Here is a 27,033-nt window from a genome sequence, read left to right on the forward strand (position 1 = left end):
AACAGACTGCCACCATCTACGGTAAGAGAATCGCGATAATTTACCAATAGATTACGCTTACCGTACCTTACCTTACCTTTTCATGTACTGGTATTCGCTTGCATTTGCCCACTTGTTTGGAGGAATGTAAGATCTTGCCCCTTTCTACGGAACAGTGATCGATCGAACCGACAAATTCTAGTAACGGCTTGATCTTCTTTCCGCACTTGACTTTTATTTTATTTTCCTACCGACACATGCACCACACAAACACACACACTCTCTCTCGCCGTTCTCTTTTTATTCCCTAGCTCCGCCTCCTCATACGACTGATCATACCCCCATCCTCCCTGTCTTCCCTTCCACCCGCTCCCTGGGATTTCCTTGTGTACCAACTTATTTAGAAATCCTACACCAACTATTTTGTTTTGCACTTACCACGTTCTTCTCAGGTCGCCCCGCCCACCACGAGCCTCTTGTCACTCTTCGGGTGGTCCCCCCCTTCGTCTCCACGTGTCTTGCCCCCGTTTCGCTCACTCCTCCCTGTACCAAGTTCCAACCAACGATCTGCCTACTGTTTTTGCTTTCTTTTTCTTCCACGCACGCCCTCTAGGGTAACAGCCCGTCTTGTCAAACGGAAAGTACTGAATCTCAGGCCGGCTATTGTGACAAACGATCCGACGAGTCCGTGTGCTGTCTACTACTGCTTTAATTACAGTAGCAACCTTTTTTTTTTTTTTTTTTTTTTTTTCTCTCTTCAAATCGCCCTGCTTTGCTTGGTGCGAGTAAGTGGGCTTGTTTGTACCGGTACTCGTGCGGTCATACATAGTTTGGGCTCTCCGGTGTGGGGTGTCTATTGTTCGGAGTGTGGTGTGGTTGCAGCCTTTCCAATATCAAAGGTCCTTGCCAACCTTGACAGAGTCAGGAGCGCCCTTCTCAAACAAACACCCCCCTCCCCTTGGATAACCTGTCCAGCTCTTCCATAATACTTTTGACGCACGATTCTTTTTTAAGCTTCCCACCACTCCTTCACCGGTCCTTTTCTCCTCCTCTTCTTCCCCTCTCTTCCTTCATCATGTCAGCAGCACAGGAAGAATTCGACCGCCTAGTAGCAAACAACACAGGCCCGTCGCACTCAGAAAGGAACACACACCCTGAGGACCGAGGACGGGACAGGGACGACGACTACGACGACCTCGACGAGGAAGAACGTTACAGGGCAGCCCAGGTAGACGCAGCCATGCGCATGCCCACTTTTGGCTCAGAGGCGGCCGGCGGCGGCGCCGTCATCAATCTGCCCCCGCCGTCATTCGACAGCGGCCGCGCCACCGGAGTGAAGGGCGTCATCGCCGACGCGAGGAGCTATGAGACGGCCAAGCAGGCCAAGTGGAAGTCACGCGTGCGCCAGGCCAGGCGGAGCGTGTTGGGCATGGGCGGCCTGCTCAACAGCGGTGCCACGACCGACAAGAGCGAGTCGGGCGGCAGCGCCGACGAGCGTGACGATGATGCCGACAACGAGTTCCTCCAGCAGTGGCGCGAGTCTAGGCGGAGGGAGCTCGAGGCTGAGGCGCAGAACGGCCCCGCCATACGGAACAGGCGAACATCACCAAGCGTTCGCATGTTTGGCAGGTTCGACGAGGTCGACGCGATGGGTTATCTGGATGCCATCGAAAAAGTTGGCCGCGACACCGTTGTGGCAGTTTTTGTATACGACCATGAGGTATGTCTTTTTTCTCTTCTTATCTTGCGACGACCCATGCATGTCTGAAAGTCTTGCTGACTTGGAGTCTGTCTGTTCTCTTCAATAGTGCGAAGTATCAGCCGAGGTTGAAGCTGCATTAAGGCCTCTTGTCACAGCATATCCCGCCGTGCACTTTGTCAAGGTCCACTACGACGACATTGAATTTGACAATGCCGCTGTGCCGGCCATACTCGCCTACCGCAATCAAGGCGATTTGATTGCAAACCTGACTGGCATAATTGAGATGATACCCGAAAACGAAGACTTTGATAGCGAGAGCCTGAAGAAGATATTCAAGAAGCACAACTTGATATAAACTACGGCCACTTGCGCCTCTATTCCAGAAACTTCGACACAGCCAGTCACTTGTTACAAAAACAACTTTCCTTCTTCGCCTTCCATTCTTCTTTCACAATAAACTAGCGATATCCGATTTTCTTTTCTTTTTCCTTTATTTGGTTTACTTTTTCTTCTTGGTTCTCATCGATTTTATGACAAAATTTAGAGGTGGGCGGGATTTTTTTTTCTTGTTTCAGGGCGATTACTCAGTTGCTGAGGCTTGGGTTTTTGTTCTTTCTCAAGTTCCTTTGTACTACGGTGTTGGAAATACCACTCTAGGGTGTCTTTTTTTTTTTCTTAATTCAAATCGGCCTCGGAATCAGGTCGTTATTCGTTCATTTCTTCTTTTCCATTCAGCCGCCTCTTGCGTGTGTCTGTTGCTCGTGTTCTTTGGGATCGTTAAAAACGGTATAATATGCTTGCAGGACTGCCTTGAACGCCTTGTAAAATTAAACAAAACAAAAAGAGACCTTGTATCATTATTCATCAACCAAAAAATGCAGAGGGACAAAAGAAAAGAAGAAAATGTTCCACAGTACCAAAAAAAACCCAAAAAAGCCAACCCAATGCTCCAGCAACAATAAATAAATTCCATACATATTTCATCAAGAAAAAAAAATGTGATCGTGTCGTTCTTTCTTTTAAAAGTGCACACTCCTCTTCTTACGCACCTTCTTCCCTTCCTCTCCCCTTCTATCCCGCTCCCGGTTGAAAAACCCACTGACGCTAGCCGCCGCATTGTGGACGTAAGGGTTGGTCGAGAGCCGGTTCGCAACGCTGCTGCTACCTCCGCCTACACCACCCTGGAAGGACGACTGACCCCCGGGCTGCTGGGGCGTCCCGCCACCACGCCACCACGACGACAGCGACGGTTGTGCCGAGCTCGAGGGGCCTGCGCTCCCAGGCCGCGGGTCCGCCGGCCGCGGGGGTAGATTCGGGCGGGCGGACGGCAGATCCTGGCCCTCGGTGCCGTACATCTGCCGCAGGCGCTCCGTCTCGGCGGCGATCTCGGCCTCTCGCCGCTGCCGCTCGCGCCGCTCCTCCTGTTCCAGCATCTCCTGGATGCGCCGCTGCTCCTCGGCTTCCCGCCGCGCGCGCTCCTCCGCCTCGCGCTCCTCCTGCTCCACCATGGCTTTGAGGCGGGCCGTCTCGGCGTCGATTTCGGCCTGCGTCGCCGGACCTGTGGGCGGCCGAGATGGAGGCGTCGTTGATGACATGGCAGTCGGGGTTGTGGTGGGGATGTTGTTGCTGGCGATGGCGCCAGACATCACGGGCCCGCCGCCGTTGGTGGGTGCGGCGAGCGGCGCCGTGGGCCGAGAGTTCTTGCGCAGCCTCCCGCCCGTCTCGGTCATCATGTTGAAGGGGTCCTGCCTCGGGACCAGATACAGGTCCCTGATGACGGCAGCGCCGAGCAGAAGGACCAGGTCCAGCCCCTTTCGGTCCTCGACGTCGACGCGGCGCATGTTCGGCTCGTATATGGTCAGGGTCGGGTCGCGGCCCTGCTTGAGGAATGCGATGGTGATGTCGGGCTCCTTGCTCTTGTGTCGACCCAGGCTCCGACCCGACATGTAGCACGTCATGTCCTTGGACAGCCTCCCGTCCCGCTTCCACTTGAACATGACCTTTGGCGCAATGTCGCTCACAACGGTGGCGTCGGCCTGCTGGCGGTCCAGCTGGCTCGCGCTGGGCATCCTGAAGCTCCGCGACGGTATCTCAAACTCCCAGCCGCCGCTCTTGCCCCAGCCGCTGCTGCCAAACATCTTGAACGCGACCGACTGGTCCGGGTTGTAAAGCTGCACCAAGAAGGCGTCGGGCACCACGGGGGAGGAGGGTGCGGCGGCGCCGTTTTGCGCGCGAATCTCGGCAGCCGAGAGCGTCGGCTGCGTCCACTCTGGTGCCACCAGGACCTCACCGTAGACGACGCCCGGCTGGTAGGGGTCCACGATGGCGGCGGCATAGTTGCCGCGGCATGCGGGCTGGGAGATTGGGTCGGCGCGCTTGAAGACGTACTCGGGCTCGGGTTCGGAGCCGTTTTGCGTGAAGAAGAGAACGACCGCGTCTGGGTTGTCCGAGCTCGGGCGGAACTGGAAGCTGGGGAGGTTCTCGTCGAGCATGGTGGCGGTTTTTATGCCCCGGCGAGGGGGAGGAGGAGTTCGGCGGGTTCTCGGGTGTTGAACAAAAAAAAGGCTCGGATGGGGATCGAATGTTTTGTGTACGTGCGTGTGTGTATATACAGGTCTCTCTGCCTCCCCTTGCCCTCCGAGGTTTTGGGAGCAGCTAGCTTAAGATAGAGTCTAGAACTAGGTCTAGTCAATAGTTGAGACGGGCGCTCTGTTTTCCAACTCTTTTGTAGTGAGGGAGTTGAGCAAAAGATTTTGGTCCTGTCAGACGTGCACGCTTCCTTGGATTGGCTGACGAGGTATTGTATTTTCTGGCACAGGCACAGGATAGTCTTTTTTTTTTTCGACTTTTCTTTTTTTGTCTAAACAGTTTGCCAACCAAATGTACAAACGAGAAATTGTGATTTGAGTCGTTTCTAGGCAATTGCAAGCGTTTGAGACAAGGAGTTCCCTTGAGAATGTGTGAACAAGATTACAAAAATATGGATACAAAAGAAAAGGACAAAGGACAAGATTCGAAAAGAGAATATTCAAAAAAGACAAAAAGAAAGAAACCACACGAAAAAAAAGAAGAAGCCTAGGCTGACTGATCTTGGTGTAGTAGCGCCGAGTCGCCCGCACGCTGTCGAAGTCGGATTAAACAGGGACGGCCAGGCCAAAAGCCACCACCAGCTTTTTGCCCATACTTGAGAGGGCGCGCGTCATCACTGGTGGGGCCTGCCAAGCCCAAGCGGCGGCAACCATACGAATATCCAAGTCACGTTGATATGTGAGCAAGGTGAGTTGAGGTAGGTATTCGTACTCCTCCATTTACTCCATTACCTTGCCATAAGTCTTGTATCCAGTTCATTAACAAGTTGCGATGCAAGCTTCTTGTTGCTCTTTTTTTCTCATTTTGAATTCTTGTTTCACTTTCCCTTTTTTAAACTTCTTTCTCTCTTTTTTTCTTTTTTTTTTTCTTTTCTTCTTCTTCTTCTTCTTCTCTTTTACCATATCCGTCGCATTCTTTTCCAATGTCTCACCAAAACCTACGTATGATCCATTCCATGTGATGTGCAAAAATAGTCGTCGAATCCGTGTGGTGTGGTGCGCTCAGCCACTCGTGCCGCGCTGACTTCGGCGAGGCTTAGCAGGGGCGATGAAAGCTGTTTGGACGAACCACTTTTTCTTTTGTTGTTGTTTGCATTCAACACAAGATATTCAGCTTATGTACGTACGTAGCACCTACCTCAAAAAGTTGTTGCCAGAAATAGTACGAAAGTAGGAAAATTACCGTACGTAAGGTACCTAACCTAGCCTTAACCTTTCTTTCTTTCTTAGTGAGTGCTGAGAGAGTCCGTTAAGGAAAGTCCACAAAGAGAACAAAATAAAAGACAATTGAACTTGACTTGACCATTTTTGCTCCGCCCCTGTCCAACCAATCGAACAAACCAGCCAAACTGCGACAATTGAGTTCGGGTCCGGGCTTGGAGATCGGAACGCTTGCTGCGACTCGAGGCTTTGCATTCTTGAAATGTGTACTGTTAGTACGGAGTAAATAAGAAAGGTAGGTCTGTTTTGCTTCTATTATTATTATTATTTTTATTCTTGTCCCACCCGAGTCAAAATTGTTCCCTTCCACGGCGGGGGGGTTCTATTCATTCTCTTTCGGCGTTTTACTACGTAGTGAACCCCACCCCCCAGTAAAGTAAAGTACAGTACGTAGCGCCAACGTGTGTAGTAAGTAGTACCTAGGATTAACGCTTGAACCCATCCATGCTTCACAAGCACAACCTACCGCCCCGCCTTTTTGTCTCAACAACCCACGTTTGCATTGTTTACGTAAACTTGGATGCATTTTTGTTCAAACGGCCACGTCAGGCCTTGCCCTGTACAGTATGGATAACCTATTTATCTGTTTCACTGAAAATTGAATTGATTTGTTTGGCATCGCCACCTTTTATATTAAGGGTATGCCTCAAAGAGGTAACCAAGTCCTCCGGCAAGCTTAGATGGGGGACTTGAGGGTCGGATCTACATTATATCTCCGATGCACGTTCGCACATCTCAAGGCATAACCAAGTCCACAATCCAGCCCTACAATTCCGGTAGCCGTAGCAAAATAGAAAATAACTTGCTTTACTTTACCCTGTCTTTCCACGGAGATATTGAAGGTGATGCATTGGTAAATAACAGAATACAGCCTATACTCAAAGCCTTGCCAGAAGAATATATTCGGACAACTATGTTTCACTAGTACTAAATAGTAGTAGCCCAAGTCGTTGCAACATCCAGGTTCTGTACATCGACTCAAGTCGGACACAAGACAGATAGCTCTCCAAAGTGGTTAACAAAAGGGATATGTGACGGCTGAGAATTGATTAGAAAGGAGCAATCAAGACACACATGCGTGTATGTCTCTTTACAGGTTGGGTGAGAATAGTTTATGGTGAGGGTATATCGGCAACATGTGAATTGGGAGCCGGATCAAGGCCAAACTTTCTTTGAGCCTTGGTCATCAAAGCGGCAAGAAGGGCTTCTCAGAACAAAGGCAGCTTGTGCTTCATTCTGGCTATTCCTTCCTGCTTGATTTATATTATTCCACCTGGGGGATCATATCCTGTGGCCGCCCCTCTTGCACTAGCTCCCAACCCCGCGCTGCCTGGAGCCTCGTTGCCAATATCAACCTGCGCATTGTTGGTCTTGCGGAGCATAAACATGGGCTTCTTGCCCTCCTTGTCGAGCTGCTTAAACAAGATGAGAGGCTTCTCCTCAAGGCCCAAGCAGCGCTCCTGGTCCCCATAAACAATGTAAAGCGCGTATTGATCCCACGGTGCGTTGATTTGGTATTTTTTCAGTGCGGCCGGCAGTACCTTGTAGCACGGATCGTCCATGCTGACTCGGAATGACTTGAAAATCTCAACCGACGCGTTACTGCCGCTTGGTGTGTCAGGTGCTGGCGTCTGCATCCTGCGCGGCGCCACCGGCTGCTTGTCCCGTCCCCCAGGGTGCGCGTAGTCCGATTCTGCAAAGGTCGATCGGCTCGATGGCGTCGGTTGGTCTGAACGGTAAGATCGAGATGCCAGTGTCGTTCCACCAAGTGTTGTTGGTGGAGACGTCGGCGAGGGAATATTTATTGATGGATACGAGGGTGACGTTGCCGATGGTGCGAGGCCGTTGATGGCTAGGTGGCTTGATGACATTACAGCCCTCTCGGCCGCGCTCGAAGGGTCCAGAGTCTGCTCTGCAAGCGACCTATCGTGTGCCGTTTGGAGGTGCGTTGGCGAAGTGGCTTTTGGTGTCGTGCCTAGCATGATCTTCTTGGTCGACCACTGGCGTTTGAGGCCGCCTCCAGATTGACCACTCGTCGAGGGTGTCGGTGCCGGTGGTGATATCGTCGTATCGTATCCAGCGTATGCCGAGCCGTTGTTCAGGTGCGGCAGCGGCTGCTGCGCATCCTTGGCCAACCTAAGCGCTGGCAGCATGTCTTCGCGCAATCTCCTAAAGTCTTCTGCAAGCCGACGAAAGTCCTGTTCAAAAAGGTGCATGCGCTCGTCGCGCAATCGCAACTGCTCCACCAAGTTCTTGATGTCCTTAGCAGTCGCGTACTGCCCCTCGTTTTCCGCGGCTGTTTGCGATGGGTAGAGAATTATCAGGTCAGTCAAACAATACCACGCACGTGTTGAGGATACCTGAAAGCAATCAAACTCACTCAAAGGTACGTAATGGTCGCTTTCCACTGGCACGTCCTGCGCCTTCTTAACATCGTAAACGCTCCTCAGGATGGTCAGTCGATGGCCAACACTGTGGATCCCCATCGACTTTAAATCATCGTGTAACAGCGCAACGAGTGCCTCGCCAACGATTTCGTTTTCTGTCAAACGGGAAGAAAAACCACACAAGTCAGCCAACATGATCGGATTATGATGAACTTTTTGCAATTCAAAGCCATCTCTCTTTCAAGGCATGACAGCCTTAAGCCCCACGTGGCGAAAGAAAACAAAAACAGTCAAAAATAAACCTACCAACAAAACGAGTCGAGTATTGCTCCAGACCGATCGTGGCGATAAAGTCGGCGCACTCGTCGGCCGTCCACTCCGAGATGATTGTCTCCGGTAGGCGATCGGCACTGCTGCGATATCCGTACGTTGTGGGCGTGTGTTCGTTGGACGGCGGGTCCGACTCGGTCGGCGACGCCTCGGCATCGGTGGCGTCGATGGGTGAGCTGTCGTGAATATCCCTCTCGTACTCGTCATCTGCGTCCGACTCGGCGTACGCCGTCCCCGTGTTGAAGCTCATGGCGGCCAAAAGAGGGGGTATTTGGCTGCCTCACGAGGCGGGGACGCGGCGGTCGGCGGGGGTTGGGGTGTTTTCTTGTACCCCGAGGGAACGAGGGTCCTCGACTTTGTAGATCAGTTGCTCAGGGGGTGAACAAGAAAGTCGCCGTCTGCCAGGCGCGAATTTTCGGCGGGTTTGAAAAACAGAGTACACGGTGAGTTTTGCTTTTCCAACTTTGGTGATGTTTTGCTGGAAAAAAATAAAGTTTCCCGGATACGTATGCGTATGTTGAGTGTTTTTTTTATGATGTCTGTGGGTGTATTCTTGTGTATGTGCGCGCGCCCGTCGTTTTTTTTTTTCTTGTCGACTGATGGCTTTCTTAATCTTTTGACAGCCGGCAAGTCAAAGCAGCAGCAACAGCCAACCCAAGCGGGAACACACACGCCTTGCCAGGCTAGGCTGGACCAGAACGGGGAAAATTGCTAGACAGGTAAGGTCCAGTTAGGTAGGTAGGTAGCTTTGGTGTTTTGATTTGAGAGCTGGACCAGTCAGTCTACTTGGATAGATGGGAGAGTCTGTGCGGATTCTGGTCTGATGGTTTGGGCAGTAAGGAGGAGGTTCAGGGCAGAGCCAAAGGCGTGGATTGGTTTTGTTCGCCTGCGTTGCTTTTCTCCAAATAAAATAAAGGCCTCGAGGAAAAAAAAGGTGGCGGCCAGCGACTAAACGGACGATGACAGCAAAATGGAATCCAAAAGAAACCTTTTTAACGCGTTATCAAAGTCACGTTCGATGGCATGAGGTCTTCCAACCAGCTTTTTTTCCCTTCAAAAGGCAGGAGTTTAGATAGATGATAAGGAAGAGGATACGGGGAGAGCAGACAGAAAAAGAAGAAAAAGAAAAAAAGATCAAATAAAACTAAAATAAAAATAAAATAAAATAAACAAAAACCGGCGAGGCTGATGTCAAGGAGGGACCGAAGAAAAAAAGCAGCAAGCAGCAGCAGCAGCATACAGACGAAGAAGCTTCCTTTTTGCGACTTGATTGACACTGGGCTAATCCAACCCGTTAAACCGTAGCCCGTAGCCGCTGGGTTTGCATGCTTCGTCGCGGGGTTCCACTCCCCGTAGTGGCCAGTGCTAGGCCCCACTAAACATCCAATGGAAAGGCGACCAAGCGAGCGGGAACCCCTATATAGCGTTGCATTAAGTGCTACGGGTCTAGTTTACTTGGCCGTCCTATTTTTCCCTTCTTCCCCCTCCGCCCCCCCTTTGCAAAGGGAAAAAAAAAATCATTCCATCTCGTCTTTTTCCATTCCGCTCGCAAGAAAGAAAAAGAATAAAGCCAAGTCAGTTCAGTCAGTTCTTAACGGCGACTATCGATCTGAAAAAAAAACTTCCAGATTTGGAGATGGGTTCCTGTTGTTACGGGTGGTTGGTTGCACATTGTAAGAGAGGATTTTCTGCACTGGCTCGTTTCGCCTCCACCTTCGCCTCAGGTACCTGAGTAGGTGAGGTACCTTATGATCCAGGGCGGGCGCATCCCTACACATTCTTAGTCTAGGTCTAGCTCTACTGCAGAAGGTTTATGTGCAGACAGATTGATTGATGACCTGCAGTGTATCGCAATGTGGAAGGGTTAGGGTACCTAGTGCACGGAACAAGTGGGCTTTTGCAGCAGGTAGGTCATTGTACTACATAACACCTGACAAGAATTACTGTGCACCTTACTACGTACAGTGAAAAGCCCAGGAAGACACCTGAGTTTCTATCCTTGGATAGTTGTTGCATCAGTTACTATTTATTACTCGAGGAAACGGAGTCAAGGGTCCAGAGTGTCAGGGAATCTTATAACTTCTTTTTTTCTCTTTCTTTTTTGTTTTCTTTTTGGTTGTAAGGGCAGAGGCATCCGGCCGTGCAGCCCATCCTCATATTTGGAATTTATTCTCTTTCTGGCATGATCCCGCAATGCCCGTTGCCCTCACCGTCCGGTAACAACCCTCACCACAGTGGGCTGCTTTTTTTGCTTCTTCTTCTTCTTCTTCTTCTTCTTTTCTTCAGCTGGGAATATCCCAAAAACCCCCCACCTGCCCGGCCTGGAACTGGCCTTTGTTTGGTGGTGGAGTGAACGAGGCGATCTTTTTTTGTTACCCCTTCCCTCGCAAACCCCCAGCCCCCAGTCCGCGGCTCTCCTGTGTTTCAGGATCGACCATCTAGGTGTATCCCTGACTTACCCATCATGTATTTGTGTCAGTTCGCCCACGAGTTATGTCGTCACAGGAAGTCTTCCTCTTTGGATGATGATAAGGCCACCAACCACTTTTTTGGTCCAACTTCAATCCAAAGATGCATACGTGCCTAGCTGAATTTTATGTTTGCGGCTGTCGTTCTTGGTACTTCCGGTTCGGCTATCGCTACTCTGCTTAAAGTTAAGCTAAATAAACATCGCCAATGTAAAAGAGAAGATAGAAAAACACAACGCTGATATTTTTCTAACCCATGCCTTGATTCCCGTTAGGTTGCCGCCCGCCACCAGCTTCTCCGTCCACCCAAAAAGATGGGATACTGGAAATGGGCAGACAGCGGCTGATTCCTAGGAAATGTCGTGGCGACCTGATCATGCGGAGCATCCAATACCCCTACCTCCTCCTCTTGGTCTTTCCAGTTGTAGATTTGACTCGAGCCGTCTCGAGCGTCCGCTTGAAATCGTCATAAAGAGCCCTCACTACACCCTTTTCTTCCCATTCGTCCACTATCTTGTCGGCGCGCTTTCTCCGCTTCTTGGACGAAAGGCGCTCCCTCTTTTCCACTTTCTTTGCCGACATGAGACCTTGGGTTCGCAACCTCTCGTCGACCCAATCCTTGAGAGAGTGCTTCCAATGAAGCAAGTCATGTGCGGTTTCGGCGTTGCTCGCGCAGACCGCGCCACACAGCCAGTCCTTGCCCTCTTCAGCAATGAGATTGTTATTCTCATCCCTGTCCCGGTGCGGACCTTCGTCTTCTGAGTCGGGCTCACTCTGCTCGATTTCGTCCAGAGTTTGTTGGCTATAGGGCTTGCCACTGAACCTTATCACACGTGTAGCTGGGTGGCCGGTACGATTACACGCTTGGCAGGTTGTGAACAAATCAGACGTATCCCTGGGAGACTCGTAATTATCCATATACGGCCTAGCTCTTAGAGACTTGTGAAATTCGGGGTTCCAGGCAGCTGAGGAGAACTTGGAGGACGCCAGCCCTCGGAACTCGTCATCTAGCTTTCGCCAGGCAAGACGGTAGACCGCGTTTTCTCGATCAAAATCCGGATTGATACGATTCTGCACCAGCCAGTCAATGATATCTCTGAATAAAGCCTTCATAGGCTTGTGAGCCTGTGAAGTGAACTCCAATGGTATTTCCACCGAGTCTGGCGCACCGATAAGACCATCCTCATCATCGATAAAGCTATCCAGGCTATCGGCGTCACTGCCTTCCTGTACTGCAGGTTTATCTTTGCGCCTGGTAGGGCTGGACTGTGTTTGCCTGGGCTCTACCGATGTCTCCTTGCTGTCTGTGTCTTCGTCATCGAACTCGTCCAAAGCTGGCAGGTCCGAATCCGTATCATACAATGCTCTCTGTGGCTCTTCATCACCGGACGCTTCATCAATCTGATCAAGCTCGGTGACTTTTTCGCCATTACGGCGGCGCCTGAGGAGCTCCATGCGCCTTTCTCTTTGTGACTTGAGACTGCGACTGGCCGGAGTGCTGCGTAAACGGCCCTTGGTACTCGAGCCAGGCGACCCGGGTGAGGATGGGGTTGACTGCCTTCTTGCAAGACGGCGTCTTTTTGCCGTTGAAGGTCGTACATCGCTGTCACTGTCGCTATCAAGAACAACAACCTTTGGCTTCCGAGCTCTAGCAGGTGTCGCTACCGGGACGTCATCCTCGTCCTCATCCTCTCCTTCGTCATCACTCAACACCACGGCTTTGCGCTTGGCTGCTGAGCGCGGGGGCGAGGCCGGATCTACAGGTGGTGGATCAGGCTTAGCATCATCATCAGCAGCAGCAGCGGCACCATCACCGTCATCATCAGAATCCGAAGCTGCCGTTGGTGGGGCACCTCGTGCAACACCCCTCGGCATGAACCTGACATTGCCTGCTGCTGCTGGTCTGCTTGCAGCACTGGAGCTTGGTGTTGGCACATTCTGTCTCGATGGTAAAGGAGAGCTGGTTTTGCCTGTGTCGGTGAGTTTGTGTTAGCAAGGCGATATTCTCCCAAACAAAATATGGGGAAGTACCTACCAAGCAGAGCATCCAATGTCTGTTGTTTCTTGGCCTGTTTGCCGTGGCGGCGTTTGCCCGAGAGATTGGCCATTTTTTTGGTGATCTCGGTAGTAATTGGCGCCTAGTTCCTTTAAGCCATATCAATATCTGACCTTTTTTTTCTTCTTTTTTTTTTTGCCTTCAAAGATACCTGGTTGACGATGTTGGAGTAGATTAATATGGTAACGGTTTAATAAAAAACGCGATCGAAGCGAAAAGAGGGCTCCACCTAACTTGGTGGTTGGTGGGAAATGAAGATCGCTTCTCTGTCGCAAGAGTTGAAATTATTAGTAAATATTTGCGCGCAGTAAGCCTGCTCGACTTAAATAGAGACTGTGGGAAAATATTTTCGCATGATAAATGAAAAAAAAAAAAAAAAGAGACCCAATGGATGCAAGCGGCGAGCAGAGTTTAATGCCCGTGAGAAGGGAGAAGGGATAGTGACGTCGGCGTACTCTGTATCCTTCAAATGGGAGTCGATTCAAATTTGAATAACATGCATATATTTCACACTGTCTTTACACCGTGTCAGAGCGACCGCGCTTCCCCAATTGAAGCAAGTAGGACTTTGTATTCCTATGCAATAAAATGAGACATTCCAGAACAGGATAAATCAACATGAATACCTAGGTACACAGCGGATTCCGTTTTGTATTTATCATAGTAATTTCTGGCTCACTCACTTACTGAATATTAGGCCATGTCAAAAATAGGAAGACATCAAGCAGCTTTCAACAAAAGAAATTGACTGTAATTTTTAGGCAGTTGGTATTATTATTCATCCACGACTCTTCCTGACCAATATGCCCATGAACGCATCCATCTACTCCTATGCCTTTGCACTTAACTAGGTAGTTGGTAGCCCTCCCCTATACAGAAGGATCCCGATAATAACAAGAGACACTGAGATGGGTCTAATTATCAGCCCATCTGTCTTTCTATACATGATAATCCCATACCGACAGACAATGCAGTGGTTATTCTGGGCCACAAGCCACAAACAAGAAGGAAAAAGAAAAGACATTGACAAAAAGGAGTATCGCCCAAAACATAACAAAGAGCCCCCCGTCTAGTTTTGTCGCCAAAATATTATTTACTCCTCAACTCCCAAAAAAAAAATGACATGATCGCGCGGACCTTGTTGCTCCGCAAACGCAAAACAACTTTTCATAGAAAGCGATGCGGTATTAACGCAACCTCTGCTGGGTATCTTCAGCGCCGCGAGCGATGACATCCTCGAGCTTCCACCTCGGAGCTTTGACAACTCCCTCGAGACCATTGGCCTTACGCCACTCCTCCTCCGTCTCGGGCGTGACGCCTTCAGGGAGAGGGTCCAGACCACCGGCGATACCGCTGGAGAACTTGAGCTGCAGAATGTCACCAATCTCGTCGCAAGCAGCGAGCAGCCTGTCGAGATCGTCCTTGTTGTGAGCAGACGAAACACAAAAACGAGCGCGAGAGCTGATCAGAGGAGTTGCGGGGTATCCGACGACAACAACAGAAATCTTGCGCTTGAGCATTTCATGGCTGAAGGCAGGCATCTTTGCCGGGTGGTAAAGCATGAGGGGGATAATGGGTGAGTCGTCGTGTCCATAAATGATGAAGCCGAGGCGCTTAAGTCCCAACCTGAGATAACGAGAGTTGAAGGCAATGCGCTGAAGTCTCTCCTCGCCTTGTCCAGGGTTCAGCTCGCCAGTGATGAGCTTGAGAGAAGCGAGAATTTGCATGAGAACGCAAGGAGTAGGAGACTCTCCGAGGAGGGTAGCGTTGTTAGTGGCGCGAAGTTTGTCGATGATGTGTCTTTCGGCGGCAATATAGCCACCGTTGGCTCCGAATGACTTGGTCAGGGTACCCATGAGAATGTCGACCTCGGCGGGATCAATGCCAAAGTAATCGCAAACACCACGACCTCGGGGGCCAAGAGCACCGATACTGTGGGCTTCATCGACGAAAAGGAAGAACTTGTACTTGTGCTTGAGCTCAATGACGCCCGGCAGGTCGCACATGGTGCCCTCCATGGAGTACAGGCCCTCAATGGCCACCAAGATCTTCTTCCACGGCCTGTGCGTCCTCGGTTGTCCTTGGGAGATGGCATCACGAAGCTTGCTCTCGAGGTCTTCCATGTCATTGTGGCGGAATGATCGAATGACGGCGCCCGAGACACGAGCGCCGATACGGATGGAAGCGTGGTTCAGCTCATCTGAGATGATCAAACAGCCCTTAGAGACCAGGGCGGGGAATGAGCTGGCGTTGGTGACGAAGCCCATGGGGAAAACCATGGCAGCAGGCTTGCCGACAAAGTCGGCCACTTCACGCTCGACCTCGAGGGCGAGGTCCGACGTTCCACCGTCCTGTCGAGGGCTGCAGAAGCTAAGACCATACCTCTTGACGCACTCCTCGACAGCGTCAGCACAGGTTCCTTCCGACTGAGCAAAACCCAGGTAGTTGTAGGAGCTCATGTTGAGGGTCTCAGTGTGAGTGCCGGTGTATTTGTAGGTACGGTTAAAGTCGTTCGAGGTGCGGTCCATGAGCGTGATGTAGCGACCGGGCACGCCGACTGTCGGGCGGGCGAAGCAGTCATCCAGACGCATCTTGAGTCGCCGGACGTAGAAATTATCAAAGTCTTCGTTGAGCGGGGCATAGCCGTTGGCGGCCTTGAGTGAGGCGTAATGTTTAGGGTCGCCCAGTCGCTTGCCGAAAAAGTCACGGATGTGACCAACGAGAATAAGCACGAGGTAACTGATGTATGTGGTGAGAACGTAGTAGTAGGGAGGCTCGTCCAGCACGGGAGTCTCAAGGGGTTCGCCCTGGTGCTTGCTGACATAGCGGTGCGACTGCGACAACAGAGGGCCGAACTCAGCATCGGCGCGGCTTGTGGTGCCCTGTTCGGGGCTCGATTGTGACTGGAGAAGACCGGCAGGCTTGTCGTCGACGCGAGTGACGGTCATTTCCCTGCCATCCGCAATGGGCGAGGCATTGTTGGCGTGTTGTTGTTGCATCGCCAGGGCAAGCGCCTGCTGGGCAGACGAGGGCTCTTTGGGTCTGGCGGAGAAGAATTGGGTGAAGCGGTTGCCTTTGGGCTGAGAGGCTTTTCTATCCTGTGGCATGCTGACGGTGGTATTCGAGAAGGGATTCGAAAGCAGCTTCCGGGGCATGTCTCTCGGGGGATCGATGATCGCAACGGAGAAAGTCTGCAAAAGGGTTCCGGCGAAACCGGTTGGGCCCTTTGGGATAACAAGCAGCAAAACCAACTGGACAGATCAGAGGTCTTCCGCCTTATATTTCATCTGGATGTCAGCGCTCGAGTTGCAGGGAGTGCGTGGCAAAAATGCGATGTTCGGTATTATAAAAAGATGTCGTATCTTTATTTTTGGATGCCCAGGAGTAGCATGATGGGATGGAACAGGGCTCGAAAAAAGTGACTGTGGCAGTGAAAGTAGGGCAAGAGTGACAAGGCAGAGGAAATTTGAAATTTCGGGACGGCTGGCGTAATGCAGTGCGGTGAATGAATGTTGTCGTGCCGTGCACTTGCAGGTAGACGGATTGATTGATTGGCCGCAATCGATTGATTGACCGCAATTGATCGGTTGCACCACAACTCTCCAAGGCTAAGGCAGGCGAAAAATGTGCCTTGGGCTGTGGGAGGGAATGGCTTGTTGGCATGCAGATTTGGCACGAACCCTCCCTTCGATTACGCCGCCGTTTGGCACCACCAGAAACAAAACAGTCTGACTAGACCAACTAAGCTGCAACTTTGCAAGCAACACGTGCACTTGCTCGACGGCGTTACATTCAAACTTGTGTTCGGCCAAAGATAAGAAGAAGAAGAAAAATGAATGGATAGCATTGGTTGTGCACTTACTGAACGCTTGGGTTCCGGTTGACGTTTGCCCGACCGTACTCTGGTAGAGGCTTGACAGTTGGCGTTCAGAGTGGGTGATCCAAACGGAGGAGACAAAGGAGAAAAAAAAAAAAAAAAGAGAGGAAACGACTGGTGGCGTCTAGGATAGGAGCAAGTTGGTTGATATTAGATTACAAGTCAGACAAAAAGCTGACGAGACAGGGACCCCGGGGATTCTGCGACTGGATCTCGCTTGGATGGAGGACTCCAATTGAAATGATGAGCCTGGCGGGCCAGGTAACAGGGACGAATAAGGAGCTGCGAGTCCCTGGTTCTTTTACTGCAAGGGGCCTATTTCTGGGCAGGCGGAAGAAACCCGTGCTGTGGGAATTAGGGTGACATTAGGCTGGCTTGGCTTCTGGCACATTCAAAGCTCTACCTGACGAGGGGATGTCGATCTTAATGGCAGCCGATTCGAACGATTCGAGGCTTGGTTTTACGCAGGTAGTGCACGGTAGGCCTTGATGTTCGAATAATCAGATAAGCCGGCAAGAAACGTGACATGAATAAAGGTTACGAGGAGAAGCAACAATGAAGAAAAAGAAACAAAGAGGCTCGAGTTACTATGACGACTTCAAGGCCGTGATCACTGTACTGTGCGTGGATGTACTCAATCAAACTCCCGGATCGGCCACAAGAACAAGTGCATTGTATGTACTGTATGTAACAGGACTTTGAGAGAGTACCTAGAGTGATTAGCAAATTGCGAACAGAATTTTGACCAGACTCCGTAAAATAGGGGTCACCATGTGTCGTAATGGATCCCGAGTGTGCCGGTTCCCGCAAAATCCGCTGAGCTCTAATTAGCTACATATTTTATAATTATGTAGCAACTGAATAGAAGCCCGTCTGGGTACAGTGTCTCAGGTGGATCCAAAAATAAGAATGGCTTTTCTTTCTTTTTTTTTTTCCCTCCCCGTTTGCTTTTATCCCTGGTCATCAAAAAAGGGTTCGGGAAATGAGCGTTGATGTGTGATTGCTTGCCACCCATCACCATGCTGTCATACCCCACTGTCGGGCTACCCAACGTAGTACGCGTGCCCCTTGTCTCTCGATCAAATCCTTTTCATTGACATCTTTTTTTTTTTTTTTTTTGCATGCGCTCAGGCTGTAGCAAGTGGCGGCAATTGACAGGCCCGGGCAAGGGGGGCAACGCTTCAACCGGCCACATCGGGAATCGGATGAGGCGGATGTAGCGCAGCTTAGCCATGCAAGGTAAGGCGCCGGTCAGGTAGGTCAGTATTTTTGAGTTCAGGAGTTGTCAGGGAGATGCGTAATTTTTCAATGGTGATTCAAGGGTGGAAGTAGGGGCTCGAAGGGTATTCCAGATGTTTTCACCCAGGGAAAAGTGCTTGATCAATTATGTCCTCATCCACGGATAGTAGCCCATAATGAATGTTTGTTTGAATAGGAAATACTGACGTTGACTTGGTGATCCTTTACTTGCTTCTATCTAGTCCTAAACTACCAGTTACTTTTCATGCCTTCTCATATTTCTTCTGTCTTTGCGTCAAGGCGTTTTGATATTTGTTCTGCTTGTTTATTCTTAATTATTTTGATATTCCATGACTTCGACAATCGGAACCGATGGCGCCCAAGACTTGATTAGAACCAGAACTAGACCAGAAAGATAATTACTGGAATTTCCATCCTTAGACTTGATCCGAACCCCTAGCAGCCCAGCCGGGCGTCCAACGCAGACAGCCCCGATGTAATATTTTTCTTTCCGAGGATCTTCCGGTGCCGGACGGGTCCGGATTTTGATTGATCGAGAACGGGACAAGCTGGATGGAGTCGTTCATGGAACACATACGGATCGACTCCGGATTTAGATCTGGGCAGGGATTTTGGGTGCATCTTTTTAAACACTTTTTTTTTCTTTAGTTTTTGCTAAAATAATAATGATAACAATAAATAAATAAAATAAAAATAAGCCGGTTGCCAAAAGGGCCTCCCTGTTTGCCTGCCTGATGAAAATGCTGTCTCGGTTGTCCGTGGGGTGAAAAATCCAATGCTCTGTACCGCCTTACGAGGACATGCTGCTAAGCCATCTGAGATACGTGAAGCGGATACTGTCGGGTCAACAAGACACCTTAGTTCAAGTATTGTACAGTATTGACGAAGCATTGCGGGTCCAAACGTGCCTTCCTTGCTGTTTTACTTTTCGATGCACAATTGATAGAGTGCGCAGCAGGTACTACTTGCGTTGAAAAAAAATAATACAAATCTTTATTTTTATTCTCTGGTGATTCCCCGGATTTTATCTTCCCCGGATCCTGCGCATTCAGCCCGACAAACAACCAACCCGGTTTATTCAGGGCGCGGAGCTACCTGCTTTACCTACCCACCTTCATAGTAAACATCGGACCCTACTGCAAAATATCTCATCAGATCTACACGACGGCTTAGCTTGCCGCGGGGGGGATTTTTTTTCAAAAAAAAAAAAAAAAAAAAAAAAAAAAAAAAAAAAAAAAAAAAAAAAAAAAAAAAAAAAAAAAAAAAAAAACAACGGAAATAAACAAAACAAGTCACCATGGAGAAAACAAAGCGAGATACTCTTGACTCGACCGGGGACGACTTGTCCCCTCCCCAGGATATGGCATCCCATCAGTCTAAGCGTGTCAAAATGGGCAATGGGGAACCCGGCGGCGTGGAACTCTGGAGACACCCGGATCCAAAGTCCACACCCATGTGGAAATTCCTCGAGCACGTCAACTCGACCAGGTCCCTCAGCCTCCAGAACTACGAGCAGCTGCACAAGTGGTCCACCGCCGATCCCGCTGCGTTCTGGGCTGATGTCTGGCACTACGCCGGCGTCGTGGCTTCCAAGCCTTATGATGAGGTCCTGCCCGAGGGTGGTATGTTCCCGAGGCCGAATTTCTTCAGCGGCGCCCTCTTGAACTTTGCCGAGAACCTCTTGTTCCCGCCTGGCGTCGATATCGACCCGTCGTCCGTTGCCATCATCACCGCAACCGAGACCGACGAAAAGGAGACGACCTGGGCCGAGCTTCGGGACATGGTCAATCGCTGTGCCGCCTCGATTCGCGCTGCTGGGCTCCAGCGCGGAGACGTCGTGGCGGGTTACATCTCCAACCACGTCGAGGCCCTCGTCGCAGCGTTGGGCGCCGCCAGCATTGGTGCTTTGTGGACCGGCATCAGCCCGGACAATGGTGTCAGCGCCGTGCTCGATCGGCTGGTCCAGGTCAGACCCAGAGTACTGTTTGCCGACAACGGCACGACCTACAACGGCAAGTCTTGGGCCAGCACGCCCAAGACCTTGGAGATAGTCGGGGAGCTCAAGAAGCACGGCCTCGAGCTTGTAGTTGTCACCAGAAATCTGCAGGCCGTCGACTTGTCCTTGGAAGAAATTCGTGCTCTAGACGTCAAAGCCGACGACTTTGACCAGTTCTTGGCTGCAGCACAAGTGGAGCAGAACGGTACAGGCTCGAAGCAGCAGTTTGACCAGCTACCCTCTGACCATCCACTATTCATCCTTTATTCGTCAGGAACAACAGGTGTGCCAAAGGTAAGTGAGACAGTGAATCTAGTTTCTGTCTATATGCATCGAAAAAGAAAGCTAACCTTATATTTTACTTCAGGCGATTGTACACTCGGCTCTGGGGACTTTAATCCAGCACAAGAAAGAGCACCTCCTTCATGGGTCGCTAAACCCCAAGTCGCGAATGCTTTACTTTAGTAAGTGCACTAGAAGGAATTTGGGCAATGCCTCATCTAGACTCTAACAGCACCTTACTGTAGCAACTACATCATGGATGATGTGGCACTGGAGCATAACCGCCCTCTCCGTCGGCACATCCCTGGTTTTATATTCGGGCTCTCCATTTCGCCCCGATGGCTATCTGTCGCTCCCAAGGCTACTTTCTAAGCTCAGGGTAACTCACTTTGGCACCTCGGCGGCCTACCTGACCGCCCTGGAGGCAAACAAAATATACCCCGTACGCGAACCCGGCATCGATCTTTCTTCACTTGAGGGCATCTACTCCACCGCCGCACCTCTACCGCCCTCCACATTTGCCTTTGTATACGAGGCTTTTCCCTCCAAAGTCCACCTGGCTTCGATAACGGGTGGAACGGATATCATATCCCTCTTCGGCGCGCCGTGTCCACTGCTGCCCGTCCGCGCGGGTGAGGTCCAATGCGCCGGCCTGGGGATGGCCGTGGCCGTCGTAGACTCTGCATCGGACCCGGATAAACCCATCCTCATTACCGACGGCGAGCCGGGTGACCTCGTCTGCACGGTGCCCTTCCCCTGCCAGCCCCTGACCTTTTTTGGCAACGACGGCGACGAAAAGTACCGCAAGGCGTACTTTGAGCGCTTCCCCGGCATGTGGCACCACGGCGACTTTGTCCGCCAGGTGGACGGACCCTCGGCCGGGCTCGTCATGCTTGGCAGGTCCGACGGCGTGCTGAAACCGGCTGGTGTTCGTTTTGGCTCTGCCGAGATCTACAACATTCTCACAAAGTTCTTCCCCGGCGACGTCGAGGACGCACTCTGCGTCGGAAGGAGGCGCGAGGGCGACACGGACGAGGCCGTCTGCCTGTTTGTCGTCCCCGCTGCCGGTAAGAGCTTTGATGATGAGCTTAAGGGCCGGATCAAGACGACGATTCGCACCGAGCTCAGTCCCCGGCACGTCCCCGCGTTTATCGAGGAGGCTGAAGGCGGTATTCCCAAAACGGGCAACGGGAAAAAGTGAGTCTTGACCTTTTTTTTTTTTTTTTTTTTTTTTTTTTTTGTTACATTCCTACTTTTACTGACCCTCGCTTCAACACGACCAGGATCGAGGTCGCCGTGAAACAGATCATCTCGGGGATGAAGGTAAAGACGAATGCGAGTGTGGCCAATCCCGAGTCTCTTGACTGGTTCAGGGCCTGGCATGAGCAGCACCCGTAGACTTACCTATCGCTGTTTGTTGATCGCCGTCGGACAAAAAGCTTCCATGTCCAAGAGGTAACTCCTGTGGCAGCCTACTGTCTATAATCCATAAGAATGTGTCGTAATTACAGGCAAAAAACGCATAGTATAGGAGGTATAGGTACTGGTCTAGAAAAAGCAAAGCATAGATAAATTTAGATATCTTTGTCGCTCTGGAGACCCATCATCGTTGATCAGACCTGGCTGAAATAACCCACAAGTCAGTTGAACAAGCAGTCAAACCTTACCCGTGTGCAGCAGTCTATATGCAGTGGCTATCAACATGGACAAACAAACTTTTGCCTCAATGGTCAAAGAAGTGCATGAATCAATCCACCTAAACAAACGAGTCGGCGACCAGGTGTACGAATTGTCGTGGCAGTTAGATATAGGTGAGGTATAGGTAGGTATGCGCATGGGCTTTTTATTATTATTTAGGTTTGTTAGTCGAACACGGCTGCCGCGCAATCATTCTGATCTGCTTATCACCCTGACTCTGAGCCCGTATCCCAAAATACAGTCCGAAACCCAGGTATGACACGAGGCAGTGTTTGTTGCTGACTTGGTAGCAGGACGTTGCAAACCCTCAACTGGAGGTCTCTACGCCGGGATAGCAAGTCGAAAGACGTCAGCCAGGATGATGGCATGATTTGCAAGGTCATCATTGATTATAGTAATTGTAAAAGGTCCCATAAAGTTCAAGACAGAGGCTAGAAGCGGAGCTTCGGAATGACAAAGACAAACAATATCAGAGTGACCATGAGACCGTAGACCATGGCGTACAGCCTCATGCGGCCCCACCAGCCCTCTCCCTCGGTCATCTTCCTGAGTGTGCCCATCCTCCTGGTGGCGGCCTCGATTCCGAGCTCGTTCCTGTTGAGGCCCTCGCCGGCCCGCTGCATCACGGCCTGGTCCTCCTCGAGCGAGGCGGCAAATGCCCTCGACGACTCCTTGAGGCTCCTCGCCATCTTGACCATGGACTCGGACAGCTGGTCCTGCTCGGCCCTCTGCTGGTCGAGGATCGCCTCGGTGGTGGCCGTCGTGAGCGCGCCGGCCTCCCTCTCGCGGTTGCCAAACAGGTTGTGGCCCGTCGTGGTTGCCGCGGCCGTCGACTTGGCGTCCTGCCCGCTGCCCGAGGGGGATTGGTTTCCACCCCGCGACCGTATCGATTGAGTAGTGGTAGTTTCCGGTGCCTTTTGGACGGGAGGAACTGCGGCATGATCCGGTCCATCGCCCCCTTCATCATGTCCCTGATCCTGTAATGGAATCATTGCTGCCGTGGGCTCGACGCCATGCATGCCAGAATCGGCTGACGTCGAGTCCATGCTCTCGCTCGGGGTAGGAATGACCTCATCTGTGCCGCTGCTCGTCGAAACACCGATTGCACTCAAGACGTCATCGCCACCGTCGTCTTCGTCATCGTCGTCATCTTTGTCGCCATTTGACATGCTCCCCGCCATCTCTTCCAGATCTCTCATCCTCTCAAACAGCTCCTCCACAACCTCTCTCTTGCGAGTGAGGTCAGCCTGAAGTCCCTGGCGGTGCGCATGGATTTTGACCCCCAGAGCATCCCGCTCCAACCCACTCAGCTGTGTGCGAGCATGTTCAATACTCTTTTTTTTTCAAGTTGGATCCGGGTCAGCTTAAGCTTATCGAAATCGCTTCCTTTTATTAGGTCGTCAAGCGCATGAGTTGCGGATTGGTAGAAAATAGGGAATGGGGAAAAACCCACCGTGGACAACTTTTCTCTTGCAAACGCATTCGACAGGAGTAACTTTTGCCTCTCGGCGCTAGCACGCAGGGCAGACTGCTGCAGTCGACTCAGCAAACGGTCCAGCTCGGTGAGACGGAGGTCGATAGAGTTGTTGGTCGGTGCAGCCGTAAAAGTCTGCGTCAACAGCGCCATGGTACCGAAAATTAGGGCCTATTATCGTTGATTTTTTTTGGTATTAAATTCAATTTATAACGTATGTAGGTCGATTTACAGTTGATTTCTTGACAGTTGGCACGTGTTTGATGATGTTATGTTCATGGGGGATAGTGTCTACTTCTAGAAACCGCATGAACTACGATTGAGTGGGTGAGTGGGTGGATCGGGTTGAGGCGGGTTGTGGGGCACGAACCCGCCCTATCCTGAGTCTGCAACGTTTAATCGTTGCCTGATCTCCAGACATGTGTAGCAATGTTGGGCTGACGGGTGTTCATGACTTGATTTTTTTTTTTTTTTTGTGATGATTCTTTCTCCCGCACTCTATTCTCAGGTTTAATCTTCATTTCGAAAAGAATCATCGAGATACCCGACAAAACTCTCCTGCACCCTAGCGACCGACATGTTACCCAGTCCTTCCAAACCAATGCCACCCCGGTTCATGCCCAAAAACGCCCGTCGTAGTCTCTGAAGCTGCGGCAGAAGCAGTTTTCTCCCAGGTAGCTCTAGAATCATATCACCATCCCCTGATGCTTTTGGTATTTTTATCTCTCCACCACCCTCCTCGGGCTGCAGTTCCAATATCCTCTTCACAATGGCCTGAGTCTCCCTATCAAGCATATAGAGGTAGTCGCCTCCTGCATCCTTACCCCTCTGAATGACCACCTTGTTGGGGACAACTTTCTCCCGGCCCTCGCCTGCAATTCCGTCCCAAATGTCCTGGAAAACCTCCTTGGTGCGCGCTTCGTCATCGTCCCAGACTAGCGCAAAGAGAGGGCTGTCCCAGCGGCTCATGGGATTCGGCTCCTCGTACCGAAAGACGAGATTGTCCCAGTTCGCAGGCTCGTACGGCTCCACGACGGTGGCATTCTCTGCACCCGTCTCGCCGCTCTGAGAACCGTCCCTGCGCGCCAGGCGCTCTTCGTTGACGGCCCTGGCCCTATCGACGCTGCAACCTATCTGCAACACGCAGCTGGGCGTGCTGATGTTCTTGGCCTCGCAGAAGAGCTGGTAGCGCCAGCCTTTGATGTAGTTGAGGTGGTCCAGTATGACTATGTCCCGCGGCGAGAGCACTCGCCTCACTGCGGCGTATATAGCAGCGCGTGCATCTTTCTCCGAGGCGTTGGCGGATCTGGTGTGCTCGGGGACTTTGTCGGGTGACAAGTCGTACACGGAGCGCGATATCGACAGCGTCTCGTCCGATATGAGATGGAGGCGGTATTTCGACCCGGCCGGGGTCTTGAGACGCTCAGAAAAGTTGTCGTATAGTTGTTTTGCCCTCGTTGATTTCCCAGAGGTAGGGTAGCCTGTGACCATAACGAGCTGGAGATGTCCAAGGAATCAGTCAGGATCTGTGTCTAACCCCACCATTGTGCAGTTTGCATTTGATATTAAGTTGATGGAAGTCAATTGTCCCAACGCGCGACCTAGAGAAACAAAAGACTACTACAAAAAAAAAGGAAGGAAAATGACTGACCGGCATTGTGTCTTTTATAATTAATCGGCCAACTACTCTCGTACCTGCCAGTGCCACGCCCTGCTTCAACCAGGGGCCAACTTTTCCATGGTGGGGTGGATGACGATGCGCGATAGAATCGCGACAAGGATGCGCCGTGCTGCCACCCGTTCATGGAATAGATCTTGCCTGTGGTGCTTGTGCCAATCCGGCACATGTAGCCTCGCTCATTACCCCCGCAGTGACCCCACCTATAATCCCACCATCAACGCTCAAGACATGATACTATTGGCTTGGATCCATAATAAGTTCTCGAATAAGTGGAACTACAAATTGCCCCCCAGGCTATTAACATCAAGCCGAGTGGCAGCCTCGTCGGAGTTTCGTCGCGCTTATCCCAATCTTGAAAGGCGCGTAAACTACCAAGGTTGCGTGCTTCTAAATGAATACAAGAAGAGAGCTCCTTTGGCCGCCTGTGAATTTTGGTCAGAGTCGGGGCATTTTGTTTGAAAAGTGGCAAAATCGCGTAAGTTGTTTTTATACTCTTGTTTTTTTTTGTTTTTTTTTATTAGTCAATGTGCAAGCAATTATTTCACAATGGTAGTCCGGCGAGACTGGACGTGGCTGTTGTAATCTAGTTTTACTAATCGGTCGGGCTTTGTTCGTAGGCCCCCCCCCAAAAAGCGATCGCCGCCGTTTGCTGCATGCGCCGGGTGTTGCCATGAAAGGTCGTCAACCCACATGAGAAGCTCTGTAGCCTAGCAAAAAAAATCAAAGAGAGACGATCGAGGCGAGCAGGCTTTTTATTATTTGTCTTGTTCCTTTTTGTGTTGTTTTCGAACTACATTCTCTTGTCTGTATACGCCGCCAGCATCTTCGAAAAAGGCTCCAGGAAACACCAGAGGAAGCTCCCCCTTACCTACTCGGAGAACTCGGAAGAAATCAGACCATCAAAACCCGACCCGTCATGTCAAACCCGCCAACGCCACTTAAAGTCTCCCCTGCGGCGACGAGCTATACCGCCGCAACCATGGACTCGGATCTGAGATCCCAGATTAACACCCTCCTAATAAACGACGAGCTCTCCGTCAAGTGAGCAAATACCCCCCCACCTCGGCATGATATTCTTCGCTAGCAATTCATTGCCGGCTCGTTTTTTTTGTCGCTGAAATCCTCTAGCCGTCTTGCTAACCTGCCGTCCAAACTCCAACCGAAACAAAAATAAACAGGATCCAAGAAGCTCTCCTCCACTCTCTAAACGCACACCCAGCCAACTGGCCCACCCAGATCCAACAACACGCCCTCTCGCTCCTCCGCACCGGCGACATCACCACATTCCCAGCCCTCCTCGACAAGGTGTTGGAGGACGTCAGGCAGAGCACTGCGGCGGCGGCGGCGGCGAACTCGTCGTCGGGTACAAACGGCGAGGCCAACGGCAAAAAGACAAACGGGGACGCCGGGGCCGAGTCAACATCGAACTTGGCAGTGCCGCAGGCCGTAGTGGACGAGGCGCTCAAGGTTACCATGGACTGCCTCGTAGATTTGGTCGAGTTCTCAGAGGAGAATGGCACTACTTGAATGTTTTCTAGTCCCATCCCCCAGAAAAGAACAGATAGAGGGGGGAGAGGGGGGAGTATGTGGCCTTTGCCAGTTGCCTCGTTCGACGTTGAACGCGGAGTTGGGAAAAAAAGGAATATGGAAACAATAATAATGTTTCATTGCTAGACATGAACAGATAAACAAAAAGAGACATGGCAACATGACGACAATATGTGTATGGAGGATGATAATACATCACTCAGCATGTAGTACATTGTGCCAGGACGGTAAAGTCGTCTTGGAGGAGGGGTTGCCCACGTTTCTTGACTACCATAGAATGCGACACGAGTGGCAGACACCCTTAGATATTAAATAGCATTGAACATGACACAAATGACATATTGACAGTGTCATGGCGAACCACGGCTACTTGTTCCCATTTGTGTACCGGTGTAGGGTGTCAAACCGCCGCATAATCAACTTCCCTAACATGCCGGGCACGACGGCTAATATCGCTTTTGGCCATGTTCTCACCTAGTAGTCTGG

General features: G+C 51.0%; 9 protein-coding genes across 9 annotated transcripts; 3 read left to right on the forward strand and 6 right to left on the reverse strand.

Moving 5' to 3' along the window:
• Positions 1 to 705: 705 nt before the first annotated feature.
• PgNI_09551 (uncharacterized protein) lies at positions 706 to 4,794 on the forward strand. The gene is made up of 2 exons (XM_031129533.1): positions 706 to 1,699; positions 1,788 to 4,794. Exons 1-2 carry the CDS (start codon positions 1,055 to 1,057, stop codon positions 2,034 to 2,036), a joined length of 894 nt encoding a protein of 297 aa, XP_030978320.1. The 5' UTR covers positions 706 to 1,054; the 3' UTR covers positions 2,037 to 4,794.
• Positions 2,701 to 4,173, reverse strand: PgNI_09552 (uncharacterized protein; the record flags this gene model as incomplete). The annotated part of the gene is made up of 1 exon (XM_031129534.1): positions 2,701 to 4,173. One exon carries the CDS (start codon positions 4,171 to 4,173, stop codon positions 2,701 to 2,703), a length of 1,473 nt encoding a protein of 490 aa, XP_030977873.1.
• A 1,467-nt stretch (positions 4,795 to 6,261) lies between the features above and the next one.
• PgNI_09553 (uncharacterized protein) lies at positions 6,262 to 9,403 on the reverse strand. The gene is made up of 3 exons (XM_031129535.1): positions 8,184 to 9,403; positions 7,871 to 8,032; positions 6,262 to 7,786 (listed from the first exon to the last, which is right to left on the reverse strand). Exons 1-3 carry the CDS (start codon positions 8,455 to 8,457, stop codon positions 6,750 to 6,752), a joined length of 1,473 nt encoding a protein of 490 aa, XP_030977874.1. The 5' UTR covers positions 8,458 to 9,403; the 3' UTR covers positions 6,262 to 6,749.
• Positions 9,404 to 11,071: 1,668 nt separating this feature from the next.
• Positions 11,072 to 12,911, reverse strand: PgNI_09554 (uncharacterized protein; the record flags this gene model as incomplete). Its single annotated transcript, XM_031129536.1, has 2 exons — positions 12,711 to 12,911; positions 11,072 to 12,645 (listed from the first exon to the last, which is right to left on the reverse strand). The coding sequence occupies exons 1-2, from the start codon at positions 12,781 to 12,783 to the stop codon at positions 11,072 to 11,074; spliced, it is 1,647 nt and encodes a 548-aa protein (XP_030978323.1). The 5' UTR covers positions 12,784 to 12,911.
• A 1,007-nt stretch (positions 12,912 to 13,918) lies between these two features.
• PgNI_09555 (uncharacterized protein) lies at positions 13,919 to 15,886 on the reverse strand (the record flags this gene model as incomplete). The annotated part of the gene is made up of 1 exon (XM_031129537.1): positions 13,919 to 15,886. The coding sequence occupies one exon, from the start codon at positions 15,884 to 15,886 to the stop codon at positions 13,919 to 13,921; it is 1,968 nt and encodes a 655-aa protein (XP_030977503.1).
• Positions 15,887 to 19,141: 3,255 nt separating this feature from the next.
• PgNI_09556 (uncharacterized protein) lies at positions 19,142 to 21,769 on the forward strand. Its single transcript, XM_031129538.1, has 4 exons — positions 19,142 to 20,158; positions 20,232 to 20,328; positions 20,392 to 21,343; positions 21,430 to 21,769. Exons 1-4 carry the CDS (start codon positions 19,166 to 19,168, stop codon positions 21,542 to 21,544), a joined length of 2,157 nt encoding a protein of 718 aa, XP_030978321.1. The 5' UTR covers positions 19,142 to 19,165; the 3' UTR covers positions 21,545 to 21,769.
• Positions 21,770 to 22,109: 340 nt separating this feature from the next.
• On the reverse strand, positions 22,110 to 23,581 carry PgNI_09557 (uncharacterized protein). The gene is made up of 2 exons (XM_031129539.1): positions 23,298 to 23,581; positions 22,110 to 23,178 (listed from the first exon to the last, which is right to left on the reverse strand). Exons 1-2 carry the CDS (start codon positions 23,469 to 23,471, stop codon positions 22,276 to 22,278), a joined length of 1,077 nt encoding a protein of 358 aa, XP_030978322.1. The 5' UTR covers positions 23,472 to 23,581; the 3' UTR covers positions 22,110 to 22,275.
• Positions 23,582 to 23,767: 186 nt separating this feature from the next.
• Positions 23,768 to 25,102, reverse strand: PgNI_09558 (uncharacterized protein). The gene is made up of 2 exons (XM_031129540.1): positions 24,970 to 25,102; positions 23,768 to 24,815 (listed from the first exon to the last, which is right to left on the reverse strand). The coding sequence occupies exons 1-2, from the start codon at positions 24,973 to 24,975 to the stop codon at positions 23,829 to 23,831; spliced, it is 993 nt and encodes a 330-aa protein (XP_030978317.1). The 5' UTR covers positions 24,976 to 25,102; the 3' UTR covers positions 23,768 to 23,828.
• A 253-nt stretch (positions 25,103 to 25,355) lies between these two features.
• On the forward strand, positions 25,356 to 26,895 carry PgNI_09559 (uncharacterized protein). The gene is made up of 3 exons (XM_031129541.1): positions 25,356 to 25,474; positions 25,617 to 26,040; positions 26,178 to 26,895. Exons 2-3 carry the CDS (start codon positions 25,916 to 25,918, stop codon positions 26,524 to 26,526), a joined length of 474 nt encoding a protein of 157 aa, XP_030978318.1. The 5' UTR covers positions 25,356 to 25,474; positions 25,617 to 25,915; the 3' UTR covers positions 26,527 to 26,895.
• The last annotated feature ends 138 nt before the right edge of the window (positions 26,896 to 27,033 follow it).

Source organism: Pyricularia grisea, assembly GCF_004355905.1.
Source record: "Pyricularia grisea strain NI907 chromosome Unknown Pyricularia_grisea_NI907_Scaffold_7, whole genome shotgun sequence".
Classification (NCBI taxonomy): Eukaryota; Fungi; Ascomycota; class Sordariomycetes; order Magnaporthales; family Pyriculariaceae; genus Pyricularia; species Pyricularia grisea.

Excerpts from the sequence above, each read along its gene's own strand:
- PgNI_09551 (XM_031129533.1), top strand. The coding sequence starts at position 1,055 with ATGTCAGCAGCACAGGAAGAATTCGACCGCCTAGTAGCAAACAACACA. Across the intron at positions 1,700-1,787 it reads TTTTTGTATACGACCATGAG|TGCGAAGTATCAGCCGAGGT; the intron begins GTATGTCTTTTT and ends TCTCTTCAATAG.
- PgNI_09556 (XM_031129538.1), top strand. The coding sequence starts at position 19,166 with ATGGAGAAAACAAAGCGAGATACTCTTGACTCGACCGGGGACGACTTG. Across the intron at positions 20,159-20,231 it reads GAACAACAGGTGTGCCAAAG|GCGATTGTACACTCGGCTCT; the intron begins GTAAGTGAGACA and ends ATTTTACTTCAG. Across the intron at positions 20,329-20,391 it reads GTCGCGAATGCTTTACTTTA|CAACTACATCATGGATGATG; the intron begins GTAAGTGCACTA and ends ACCTTACTGTAG.
- PgNI_09553 (XM_031129535.1), bottom strand. The coding sequence starts at position 8,457 with ATGAGCTTCAACACGGGGACGGCGTACGCCGAGTCGGACGCAGATGAC. Across the intron at positions 8,033-8,183 it reads ATACTCGACTCGTTTTGTTG|AAAACGAAATCGTTGGCGAG; the intron begins GTAGGTTTATTT and ends CCCGTTTGACAG. Across the intron at positions 7,787-7,870 it reads CGACCATTACGTACCTTTGA|CCGCGGAAAACGAGGGGCAG; the intron begins GTGAGTTTGATT and ends CATCGCAAACAG.
- PgNI_09559 (XM_031129541.1), top strand. The coding sequence starts at position 25,916 with ATGTCAAACCCGCCAACGCCACTTAAAGTCTCCCCTGCGGCGACGAGC. Across the intron at positions 26,041-26,177 it reads AACGACGAGCTCTCCGTCAA|GATCCAAGAAGCTCTCCTCC; the intron begins GTGAGCAAATAC and ends AAAAATAAACAG.
- PgNI_09557 (XM_031129539.1), bottom strand. The coding sequence starts at position 23,471 with ATGGCGCTGTTGACGCAGACTTTTACGGCTGCACCGACCAACAACTCT. Across the intron at positions 23,179-23,297 it reads CAAGAGAAAAGTTGTCCACG|AGTATTGAACATGCTCGCAC; the intron begins GTGGGTTTTTCC and ends TGAAAAAAAAAG.